Raw genomic sequence first — 12,953 nt, 5'->3', positions numbered from 1 at the left:
TCTTTTCCTTGAAAAGAAAAATGATTGCAGAACAATCTAACAATCTGGTTATTATTTATTATTTATTATAGAGCAGACCCTCTGAATTCTGAAAATCCATTCAGTGGTTATCTAAAGCCCATCAGGTAGCAAGGTTAACTGGAATTCATGACAGGACAATCTCTTTGTGCCTCCACTGCAGATCCATGTCGTGTCTATCGTGAGTCATTGTCCAGAAATGGGAAGCATCTGGGATTTTACCTTATTTGCAAGTTAACAAGTTTAACTTGGCTGTAGAATTTCCAAGGATGCTTGCAAAGATGCCTGACCCCTGCTTCATGGACAAAGGGCTTTATTACTCATGGCCAAAGTAGTAGCCTGAGCTTTGCGTTCACTTGTGTCAGCATTCCAAGCACCCCAGGTTCCCCCACGGAGGACCCAGGATAGATGTCCATGCATGCAGTGGGTTGCATTCCAGGATACAGGCACTGAGCGGGAGGATCTATCTCTCTTTGTCTTGAGGGTGACATTGCCTCATCTCCCGATGCCACTTGTTGCAAATGCAGCCCTGGAAATGGCCTGGGTAAAGGTGGTTGAGGCCCTGCATCATGGGCACCCCCTGGAAGAGTGTGTGGGACCCTCAGGACTCAGGGTGGATTGGCCTTTCCCAATAATCAAATTCCTCTGGGGGCATCTGGGTGGCTCAGTCGGTGAAACATCCGACTCTTGATTTCAGCTCAGGTCATATCTCAAGGTTATGAGTTCGAGCCCTATGTGGGGCTCTGCGCTAGGTGTGGAGCCTGCTTAAGATTCCTCTCTCCCTCTCCTCTGCCCCTCTCCACCAATAAATAATAAAAATTAAAAAAAATAACGTCTGCTGACTCAGCCTGTTGAACTGGGGCGATGATGCCAACTATTTTATAGACATTGTACTTTAGTTTGTTTAAAGGAATGGTCATGTTTAAGATACATATATAGTGCAACAATGACACATTCCTCTATTTAATTAACATATACCATTACTAAGCAAATGAATTCGCAAAAGTTCATTCTGGTCCTACAATAAAATGAGCAAGATGATTAAGATTTTTAAGATTAAAAAAATATAGATGGATAATTTAGAATCTGAGAGAAAGCACTATTTTAGTTGCAAGGGTTTGTGACCGAGCAAGTAGGTAAAAGAAGGTGATGTTTAATTTAGTATTAGGGGAGTATTGGGTTTGAAGGATGGGGAATCAGGTGTTTGGTTTTGGTCACATATATCTTGTACAGGCCTATTACCTATTAGACATCCACATGGAGATATTGACTAGGCAATTGTATGTATGGGTCTAGAATTTATGGGAGAAGCCAGAATGGGAAGTAGAAATTTGAGCACAGGGAGAGTATAGAGGAGGCATGCCAATACCAAGACATCCAAGAAGTGTTCAGGATCCAGCCAAGGAGAATGAAAAAGGTGAATAGTAAAATAGGAGAAACATCAAGAGGGGCTCATCCACACAAGTGAAGAAAGTATCGAGGAAGGAGACGGTTCTAGCAACGGTGACAAATGTGGTGTGTAGTCAGGCAAGGTGGGAGCAGAGAGCGGACTATTGGATGCAGCAAGTCCCTGATGAGTGGACCTACTCACAAGAGCACTGGGTCAGGGGGCATGGGAACTCTAATCACGTGGATTCCAGGGAGAAGGATAGAGACGAGATGGGGAGAAGGAGGCAAGTCTGCTGAGGCCTGGGAGAGGAAAGGGGTGAGAGTGGGAGGGGAATGTGTGCCAGAGGAGGGTTTTTGTTTGTTTTTCAAAGATGGGAGCCATAGCAGCGTGCCCAAATGCTGGTGGGACGGTAGAGAGAAACACTGATAGCATAGTGAAGAGAGAGACGTGATTTAGGGGAAGAGATGGACGTCTGACAGCCAGTTGCTGTGCAGTGTGGTTAAGTCTGGAAAGAAAGATACACAGAGCCAGGAGACTGTGGCATGAAGAGGGTGAGCACCACCGAGAACACTTTTATGGTTCTTGACCACTTACCCATTCAAAGCTACACATCGCACAGGCAGCTGGGCCCATGATCTCTGTGATCAAGTTTGTAACGGGAGTGAGGCTTTATAGAGGATATGGGATAACAGAGCAATGAGAGTGACATTTTTTTTTTCTTGTTGTTGTTAGTGAGTTTCTATACATTTTTCTGGACATTGCCTACTTAATCAGCAGAGAAATGTAAAGCAGCTCCTCCCATCTCTGTGTAAATTTTAATTAAAAAAAAAAACAAACAAACAAGAAATCATTTTCTTCCAAAAGCTCAAACCAAAAGAACGCTCATGACTTTGTCAGACAGCAGTTGTTTTTTTTTGGTGCTTCATGTTCCTGGGAGCAAAAGCACGCAGGGCAGGTGGAGACAGAGGTGGCACAAGGTGGAAAAAACAGAGCTCACCTGGCTGTCCTCCTGTTCATGCCTGCTGTTAAACCATTCCCTTCTATCAGGTCTGGCCCCGAGGTATTGTGCGCATCGTGCCAAAGCCAAAGTGAATGGGTGAACCTGTCGCTTGTCCTTTGCAAACATGGTTTTCGGTGGTTTGTTGGAAAACCAAGGCATTTCTTTATTGTTTTAACCTACACAGATGGTAACAAGCTATTTTTCTAAGGCTTATCAGGTTGCTTTCCCTTTCCTTTTAGTGACCTAAACTGGAAATTTTGCAATGTGGTTAAATTAAGGTGCCTTCTCAAAGGTTAGCTGTTGTTTTTTGTTTTTGTTTGTGTTTTTCCTTTATTTCTCCCAACCCAAAAACCAGGGCTCCTAGAGGATAGCGTCCAGCTTGGGGAACTTAATATGACATTCGCCACGTACTCTGTCTCCAAAATAGATGGATTGAGGAAGGAAGGAAGAAGGGAGGGAGAGGAACCCATCAAATCATTCCTGTTGACATGACATGACAACTGCAAATGCTTCAAAGAGCAAGTAGGGGACTCTGAAGGCAGCTGTTTAAGTAGAGGTTGTTCAAAGACAGTGTCCATGACCCGTTGCATATAACCAATACATTTTATTAGTTATAAACTACACTATGCGGTATTTTTAGAAACGGGAGTCGCGCTAGGAACCAGGCCATGCTTGCTTCTGTAGCTGATCAGTTTTTATTTATGACAGTGCACTAGCTTTTAGATTATCTGTCCAGGGGAAGCAGTCAACATCTGTACTAGGGCATGTGTCCTGTTTTTATTTTAAGTCCTGTATTTACAACTGCTGGGCCCTCACATTTTTGTTCTTACTAAAGGATACTGATAGGGAAAAAAAAAAAAATGCAAAACAACAGTTAGCGTCCTTAGAACATTGCACTGATTTTGTTGCCTTTTTTTTTTTTTTTTTTTTTTTCCTGGAGCGCTTGTTAAATCTGAGGCTTAATGGAATCTGGCGTTCAGTGGAATCACCCATCACTGTAAACAATGTTTACACCCATTTTCATTTACATAAGTTAAAAACTACAGGATACATGTTGATTAGAAAACTGTTTATTACCTCCTGTGTGATTTCAAAGTGACGGACTAAAAGGCCCATAGGACATAAGATGTGTCTTCTGCCAAATTTGGTCAAAATCGGTTCACACTCCAGAAAGTTGAAGTTAAGCTTAAAAAATGCCCAAAGCGGGATTGATGGAACAGTGAATGACCACCTTTAAAAAGTGAATGTGTGTGTCACAGTTTATATTATCAAAAGCATTTTCAAATAAAGGCATGCAGAAAAGCGAGACGAAATCAAATGGGTGGCAGGGAACATATCTCAGTATACCCATCCCTTCCCCACTGCCCCCAATCTTCTTACCACCCCCACGCATGTGCTCCCCACGCCAAGAAGGGCCAGCCATCTGCCTGCCATGCAGGACTATTGGGAACTTCTTGGCCCCATGTTCTCACCCCCTCCTCCCTTGGCCTATTTTAGTGCTCGTGTCTCGTAATTTTAAGTATATTAGCTGATTGTTTGTTTTGATATCTAAGTTCTACTATAATTCTTCCTTTCCTAAATTTTCCTGACTAATATAGAGTTGACCTCTCAAGTTCTGTTAATAAAAATCCTTTTGGAATAAGGTATTAAAATTGTACTGCGTGTACTGAGATAAAATTGTTAACATAATATTGTTATGGAATCCCATTATAGTTCTTCTTGTGAAGGTTTTATGCATTTCATGATAGAATTATATATTATATATTGTGCATTATGTGTGTTATATATATGTGTATTATTGTATATTATATGTACATGGATAGAGTGTATAAGTTTATTGTATATTATATATTGTATATCATATATACTGATATCATATATCATATATTATATATACATGGATTACATATTATATGTACATGGGTTATATATTATAGATATACATGGATAGAGTATATAAGTATATATATTTAATGTGTGTATAGTATATATATTTTATATCTTATTATATATTAGTACACACTAATATATTTTTCCTCTCATGTAGGTGTTTATTCTCTTTCTTTTTTAAAATTAAGTTGACATTATATCTAATCACTTTATTAAACTTTCTTGATATTTTTAAATGAAAAAGGGATTATCTTAGATATTTTAGTACAAAAACTAGATCACTCATGAGCAACAAAAATCTCATTATTTCAATTTTAGTATCTACACTTCTACCTCTCTGTCTCTTATTTAACTGATTGGGACATGCAGAACTGTGTCATATAGCAGATAAAGAGTATCCTTGTGTTATTTCCAGTTCTAATGGAAAGGCTTTTAATGTTTAATTATTAAGTCAGATGTTCACTGTAGATTTCTGGCAGATGTCTTTTTTATCATGTTAAGGAAATTTTCCTTCTTAGGTTACTAAATAGCTAAGGTTCTCCATTTTCCAAGTTGACAAATATGCCCAAAACCCTCCGTACCCTTTCTCACTGCTGGTTCTTTACTCGTGGTTGATCCCTGCTATGATATGCTTCCGCCATGTTCATTTCTCCCTCTCTATGAGGCCTTTCTGGGCTGACTTCCTGTGTATCTCTCATTCTTCCTTTCGTGTATTCTGTAACTGTTTTTGGCCTATCCTTCTCCCTTTAAAACTACAAAGTCCTACCACTGAGGGCCTTAACTATTTATCTTTGTATCCCATATGCCAAGACCCTAACACGTGTGCCACAAAAGTACCATGAAAATGGTTTTAATAAATTAATGAATGTAAGAATTATTGAAAAGTTTCCTGTGGATAATGCAAGTAGGTGGTTCCTTTGACTTGGATAATACTTTATTAATTCTTGGAATTTCTTTCTTTCTCTCTTTCTTAGAATTATTTAGAATTAGTTTGCAATTTCTTGAACACTATCCATTGTTTGGTTTCTAATAGCACGTGTTGGGACATGGCCCTTTGAAAATATGCCAGTTATTGGAAAGGAGGAAAAATGAATGAAATATTACATATACTGTATTAAATCTTGAGAAGAGGATATCTTTTGTTGGTTATCAAAGCTTGGAAGAATAAAAGTTATTCTTAAATTTTTCACTTAACTTTATAAGAAGATACACTTTTTTTCCTCCCTGTGCAGGGAATTACTATCCGACCACTGGTGGAATTTCTCGATGTTAAGAGGTCTAATAAGAAACAACAAGCTGTCAGTGAAGAAATCCATTGCAGGGTAAGTGTTAGTGTAGTAATCATGATTTAAATGATAAAAGAAAAACTTGTTGGGTTCAGTCGACAGCTTGGCATTCTGGTGCTCATTTCTTGGAAGGACAGAGAAATGGCAGAGGGTAAAAGGGAGAGAGGGCCAAAGAGGGCATGAGTTGGGGATGTGAGCACAGCCCCATAGTGGCTTCTCCAAATTAACCTGCTAGACCTCCTGGGAATGGGAGAACAAGGAATCTCTCTCTTTTTTTTTTTTTTTTTTTAAGAATTTATTTTAGAGAGAGAATGAGACAGCATGACCAGGAGGAGGGGCAAAAGGGCAGGGATAGAGAGAATCCCAAAGCACACTCTGCACTGCGTGCAGAGCCCAGCTTGGGGCTTGATCCATGACCCTGAGATCACGACCTAATCAGACCTGAGTGGAAACCAAGAGCTGGATGCTCAACCAATTAAGTCACCCAAGTGCCTCAGCAACAAGGAATCCCTCTTGTTACTTCCTTCAGTCTGAGAATGTTTCTATTCAAAAATTATCACCATATTTCATATTTTCAAAAATTATGAACAGACTATTATGATGAGAAAAATAACCCGAGAATTGTCTATTATTGATATAGTAAAATTAATGTATTTGCAGAGGAATCATTGTTTCATTGCTTCTCGTGAAAACAAAACAGAACAAACAAACAAAAACCCAAGAACAGAAGAAAAGCAAAAACGGTCAGGGTCTTTGAAGTTTAGGCGTGATATACGTAGAGTGTAAATTACTCATTTCAGGTAAAAATCAGTAGCCTACTTTTTCTGTTTCAGTTTTTCGATCATGTGAAGACAGGGATTGAAGATGTTTGTGGACACTGGGGTCACAACTTCTGGAGAGACAAGTAAGAAGGTCTTACGCCATTATATTATGAAGGGGCTCTGGCTCACTCTGGAGGCAGGACTTACTGACCTGTGTTATTTTTCAGAGCTGCAAGTCTATCCTGCATTGTGCCATAGTATGTCCTTTGAGATAAAGTTCAGCAATCACAGAAACCCAGAGCAAAATAGAAGCTTATCTTGCTCTTCTGTAAAAAGCCAGACCTCTGTAGGCAATGTAGGTGTAATAGGTGAGCTCTGCTCCACGTACTTCTCAGCATCCCAGGATGCTTCTGTCCTGGTGAATCTGCAAACATTTTCCATTTTCAAGGTTGTCTCTTGGACCAGAATGGCAGCTCCAGCGTTAGCCATCATGCACACATTCCAGGCTGCATGTAGGAAGAAAGAAAACGAAGAGACAAAGAATATGTACTACTGGTTTCCTCCTAACTGGAGTTACTGGAAGCTTTCACACAGTTCTTCCAGTTACACACATGGCCTGGCCCTTCTGTGGCAGGCACTCAGTCATGCGGGCATTTCTCACCACAAGGGAGGCTGGGATATACATCCTATTTGGTGAAAAACTGAGGGTTCCATTACTGTTTGTGGTCCTGCATATGTTGAGGGGCTTTGTCAAATGCAGAGTCTCATAACACCTGATGATATAATTAGACTAACATATATTTTACAAACAAACTTTAAGTACAGGTATTGTAACAAATAGAAGTGACAAATTTTTTTTAGAAGTAAATATTTTTAAAGCTGCACTTCTATGAAAGATTATGTGTGCTTATATAAATGTGTCTATTTCTGTTTTTTTTCCTTTAACTTTTAAAGGCTTTGTGATGTCTCCCTTCAAATTTCTTTTTTTTTTTTTTTTTAAGATTTTATTTCTTAGAGAGAGAGAACACATGAGTGAGCATGGGGAGGGGCAGAGGGAGAGAGAAAGAATCTCAGGCAGACTCTGCACTGAGCACAGAGCTCCATGCGGGGCTCGATCACAAGACCACAAGATCCTCACCTGAGCCAAAACCAAGAGTCAGACACTTAACCCACTGCACCACCCAGGCGCCCCTCTTCAAGGATCCTGTAGTTGAAATGGACAAGGTACACTAGGCAGGCAGAATTTGGCACATGCTTTCGTATAAACTGAAAAACAGACTTCCGGGATTAATTCTGACAGCAGAGTTGGGGACCACGGAACCAGAGTTGGGAACTCAGGAACCAGCTCACCCGACCACCAGAAGCTGACCGTGTCCCTCTCCTCCTGACTTCACATTCAGTGCCATCCACACAGGTAGCCGGAGTCAGCCCCGGGGGTCGTATGCGGAGGAACTGACAAATACTATAAACCAGGGCCCATTTTTTCCCTCATAAAATGATTTGTGAACATTTATCCTCACATCACTGGTTAGGAAAGCTTTTTGAAGGAGACAGACAACAGCTTTAAACTATATTTTGGTAGATTCCTCTTACCTTCTTGCCTTTGCTTTCCCAACTTACGAATAGACGCCCTCCCCCACCCCCCCGGCTAATTTACATGAAGTTAACCAAGCTGCCAATTTATGTAATTTAACATCAGGGAGTTTTTGAGTGCTTATTGTTTGTTCACGTGTTCTGACATGATACCGGATTATAGCAGAAGTATAATCCATGAACTCAGGACTTTAAAATTTTGCGATATAATAAAGGCAACAAAACAGTCACACAGCAAATGGGTGTGTGTGTGAGTGAGTGAGTGCTGTCATGAAGTAGTAGGATGAGTTACAGAGACTCTAAGTGCTAAAACACCCTTGACAAACCTGACCATACTGGTTACTAATGGAGAAAAGCCTCACAGACTGAGCCTTACTCTGTAAGCAAAGGAAACATAGTTTATTTGTATGGAGAGAACAACCAGTGAACTATGAGGGGGCACAAAGTACTAAAGCAAACTATAATCTCCACTGTTAAAATATGGGGGGGGAAATGACCATTTGTCCTGGGCAGGAGTCACATTTTTGCAGGCAGGGGGTAGATGAGAGAACCCTACGCATCGGTGCTGTGACTTTCTATGCACTACCCTGCTTTATGTGCCTGGGACCTTCCTAACAAAGACAGATCCTTGTCTTTGCCAAGCCAGCAAATCAGACTTTTCTGCTTCTCTTCCTCTGTTTTTTTTTGTTGTTTTTTTGTTTTTGTTTTTGTTTTTTTTTTCTTCCTCAGCCAGGTCTGTTTTCCACCTGCCTCCTCCCTTTCACCCGATCACTTGATCACTTTTCTCACTCCTCCAGCATCCCATGTCCTTCCCTGGAGGAGCAGGCGAAAGTTGTCACCCAGGACAGTTGGTTCCTTTCCAAAGGGAAAATTAGGGTAAGGATGTATTCCACGCCTCTGCCTCCCAAATGGGGACAAAGATGTGAGCAGGAATCAGGTCAACATCCCTGGGGGCAGTGTTAGGAGGAAGCGGTGGACCCTGTGGTCATGGAGATTTGGTCTGGAACCTCAGGTAAAGGAACGTCAGAGAAAGTCTGGCTGCATCCTTTCTTTCAGGCAGAGATACTCTGTCTCTGGTGTACGTGAGTCTGTTCCAGGCCAACATCTACAGGCTGCCAGGCTAATTAGACTATAAATACTAAAGATGGCAGAGCCAACTCTGATTTCATGTCTGAAAGGTACTATAGCTCCATGTGTCCGGGTTTCCTCTGCAGTGTACGTCTTTCTTTCAACCCCTGTATATTTCCGTGCATGACAGTCTCCAGGTAAATTTCAGCATAATTCCCTGGATTTGTCAAGTGTACTGGATGTCACAGGTAGAGCAGGGAAGTGTGTGTGGGTATGGAGGAATCTGGTGCTGACGCAGGTCATTCTCAAAATCAGCTCTGCTCAGATCCTATCTCTGGTATGTACATAATTGTTGATGTTACTAAAGGTCATATATAAAGAAGTGGATTGTTGTAGGTATGTTGGGTATCTTTCCATTTCCTCTGGAATCCTTAAGGCTGTGGATTTCTAGTCATCTTGCCAGAGAATTTGTGAGGCAGCTGATCCTTTGAGAAAGGGCAAGTCTTAAACCTTTGAGGAGGGAAGTTTCTCAGACTCAGTAAAAGGAGTCTAATGACGGCGAGAGAGTGCTCCTAGGTGTAGGTTGGCAGAGAACTGAAAGGTGTGAAAATAAAGCAAAGAAAGCACACAGTTCCTATGTTAAATCAGATGCCTTTGCCCTTAATGCTTATTCTCCCTTTTGTTTCTCTCTAGTGAAAAGCTAAAATAATAATAAGAGTAACCGAAGTTTAAAAAGATGTGTTGTGGCCAGGAGTCCTGGCCCAATGAGCCTCACATGAAATTTAGAATAAACATAGAAGAAAAAACTTGGTCCCTGTTACATGCAGTAGCCAGTGAAAAGGATGACCCCTTAATTATTTATTTATTGCCCTCCAGTGTAGAACAAAGGGCCAGTACCAAGAATGTGGGTTCACATTGTTCCTATCGTAGTAGCACAGGTGTACCTATAAACCTCCTTGGGCTTATGGTAATCACCGTAATGCGTTTCTTTCTTTCTCAACAAATATTCATTGCATGCAGTTTTGCTTACCTACTGGCATAATTATGTTACATAACAAACCACCCTTTTACTCAGCTGCTCAAACAACAGTCACGTTATTAAAGCACATGAGTCATGAGTCTGGGAGTCCAGGCTCTGGGCTGTGCTGGGCTGCTGTGGACTGGGCTGGCTCATGCTTCTGGGGGTTGGTTGGTTTTGTCAGCTGATCCCAGCTGGCCTTCTCTGGTGTGACTGGAGGGATTGAACTCTACATCGTGTAGCATTCACCTTTGTCCTGGGACTGAGTCACTCCAATCATATCCTTCTCATGGTAATTGTGGAAACCAAAGAGGTAATCCTCAGCACAAGCCCATTTTAAGCCACCGCCCCAGTTGTTATGTCTGGTACAGCCCACTGACCAGAGCAGGGAACATTATTAAGGCCAGTGACAGGAAACAGGATAGCACAGGTCACCTAGGTCATGGTGCAAGGACATGGCCAAGTAATAGGGCAGAGGGTGTGGATAGAGGGAGGAATTGAGACCAAATGATCCATTCCACCGTCTGTGCTTACAGTGTGCCAGATATTGGTGATAAAGGAAAAAAAATGGAAAACAAAACAAAACAAATCTCTGCCCATATGTATCATTTTAGTGCTAGGGGACAGAAAGTAAGAGGAATTATATAGCATATTTGAAAATGATAACTGCTATGGCGAAAAATATATGTGGCAGGTAGAATAGGAAGTTCAGGGGGTGGGAGATGGCATGTGGTTCTAATGGGTTGGAAGGGAAAGGCTCTTCTGATAAATGACTTGTGAGGAAGGACTTAAAGGAGGGTCTGCAACTGAGCCATGCAGGTGTGTGGGGGAAGGGTGTTCGTGGTGGAAGGAATACTGGGTCTAAAGGACAAGGGGAGATGGAGAGGAGAAGGGAGTTGAGGGAAATTGGAAGGGGAGGTGAACCATGAGAGACTATGGACTCTGAATCATCATTAATTTTTGATGCAGTGTTCCAAGATTCATCGTTTGTGCACAACACCCATTCCATGGGTTGCCTCCTGTTTCCTTTGCTGTGCAGAATCTTTTGATCTTGCTGAAGTCCCCAAAGTTCATTTTCACTTTTGTTTCCTTTGCCTTTGGAGACATGTCTTGAAAGAGGTTGCTATGGCCGATGTCGAAGAGGTTACTGCCTATGTTCTCCTCTAGGATTCTGATGGATTCCTATCTCATGTCGAGGTCTTTCATCCATTTTGAGTTTATCTTGGTGTATGGTGTAAGAGAATGGTCGAGTTTCATTCTTCTGTATATAGCTGTACAATTTTTCCAGCACCATTTATTGAAGAGACTGTCTTTTTTCCACTGGATATTTTTTCCTGCTTTGTCAAAGATTATTTGACCATAAAGTTGAGGTTCCATATCTGGGTTCTCAGAGAGGAGTTATAAGAGGATCATTACATGTGGATGAGACCCTTCCAAATTTGCTCCCTGTACCAGACATTATTTTGGCCCTACTGATTTTGTGGTAGATTCCTGCATTCTCTTGGAGGTCTGTCAATCTACTGTAAGCCTGACCTATCTGATCTGCTTGCCAGGTTAAGTCCAGTTATTTTAGGAGTTTGCAGGGTTCAGTGCATCCCCAGTGGCCTGGTCCTTTCTTGTGATAAATCTCTTCCTATTACTGTGCAAAGCAGTTTGAGGTCAAAATGGCTAGAACACCATTCTTTTTTTTTTTTTTTTTTTTTTTTTTTGGCACTTTGGCTCTCACAGGATTTTCTTCCTCCAGGAGCTTAAAAATCACCTAATCAATTATTATATAATGAACTAAAAGCCAGTTAATGCAGCCTAGTGAGTGCATTCTTAAAGAGTTAACAGTCCTATATGAAAAAGGGGGCAGTCTAAAGTAAAGCAGCTGATAATATGTCTAGTACTAGAGAAGTAGCAAAAGTTTCATTCACAAATGTAATGACTGTGCTTTAGAATTAGACAGGATGACAGTGATTTACTGTGTTCTCCTTTCTTGGATTCCCTTGAATCACAGGAACTTTCCACATTTTGTGGTCCTCAGTCTCAAACATGGGACACTTCATGTTTCAATGATTTTTTTTTCAGTGACTTTAAATTTCTTTTCCTGATACTGCTGACCAAAGTGGCAGTTGGTATTGAAGGATTCCACTTTCAGCCCAGAGCTTTGGGGTGCACAGATTGCTAGTCCTAGTGGGCGTTGAGAGGGAAGCTTCCCCCCCTCCCACAGGTACCAAAGTAATTGTCCTGGATGAAACTTTTCTCAAGATCCTGGGATGGATTACTTTCAAAGGAATCCAATCTCTCTGTCCAGGTCCTGCTGCATTTTCTTGGGATTTTCTTTGCCTTTTATGAATAGAATTATCCTAACTTCCTCAAGCTGAGAGTCATTTATTTCCAGGGTAAGAGTCTATCTTCAGAGTGAAGTGGGAAGAACTCAGAACCAAAGCCAGACAACTTCCTAGAAAGAAGAATTTTACTTAGAGCATTTGAAATCTGGGCAAACATCAGTTTTCTTTCACATTCCCTCTGTGATGTTTCAATAAAATGAATAAAGTGGGTCTGTTACTTTGGATCTTCCTCTCCTTCCTCTAGCTCCTTCGGTTGGCAGGTTAAGACAGCATTTATTGCAAATGAAAATAGCAGGTAACATTTTTTTGAGCAATTTCTATATGCAAAACACTGTTCTAAATTCTTGTCAATACCTATGTAGTAAAATTGTTATGATGGTTATATAACACATAAAATGTACCTAGCATATAATGTTCAGTCAGTAAATGTTAGTACTTGTATAATCGCTATCCCCTCTCATTCCTTCTCCCAAAAAAATACAATAATTTATAAACCTGTCAATTCACTAGGTTGTACACCTGAAACTAATATAACATATTGTGTGTCAATTATACTCAAAATACATACATACATACATACATACATACATACATAC

At 40.9% G+C, this 12,953-nt stretch overlaps 1 protein-coding gene across 1 annotated transcript in view; it reads left to right on the top strand.

Moving 5' to 3' along the window:
• Positions 1 to 12,953, top strand: part of LOC111155881 (solute carrier family 9 member A2) — a 104,149-nt gene that overhangs the window by 72,817 nt on the left and 18,379 nt on the right. Inside the window, exons 6-7 of the mRNA XM_022516332.1 lie at positions 5,531 to 5,620; positions 6,418 to 6,488. Of these exons, the coding sequence (XP_022372040.1) occupies positions 5,531 to 5,620; positions 6,418 to 6,488 (161 nt within the window). The remainder of the gene's footprint in view (positions 1 to 5,530; positions 5,621 to 6,417; positions 6,489 to 12,953) is intronic.

Source organism: Enhydra lutris, unplaced genomic scaffold, assembly GCF_002288905.1.
Source record: "Enhydra lutris kenyoni isolate GAN:26980312 unplaced genomic scaffold, ASM228890v2 scaffoldscaffold44, whole genome shotgun sequence".
NCBI lineage: Eukaryota > Metazoa > Chordata > Mammalia > Carnivora > Mustelidae > Enhydra > Enhydra lutris.
Note: the sequence above shows the minus strand (reverse complement) of the source record. Positions and strands in the feature narration are given on the sequence as shown.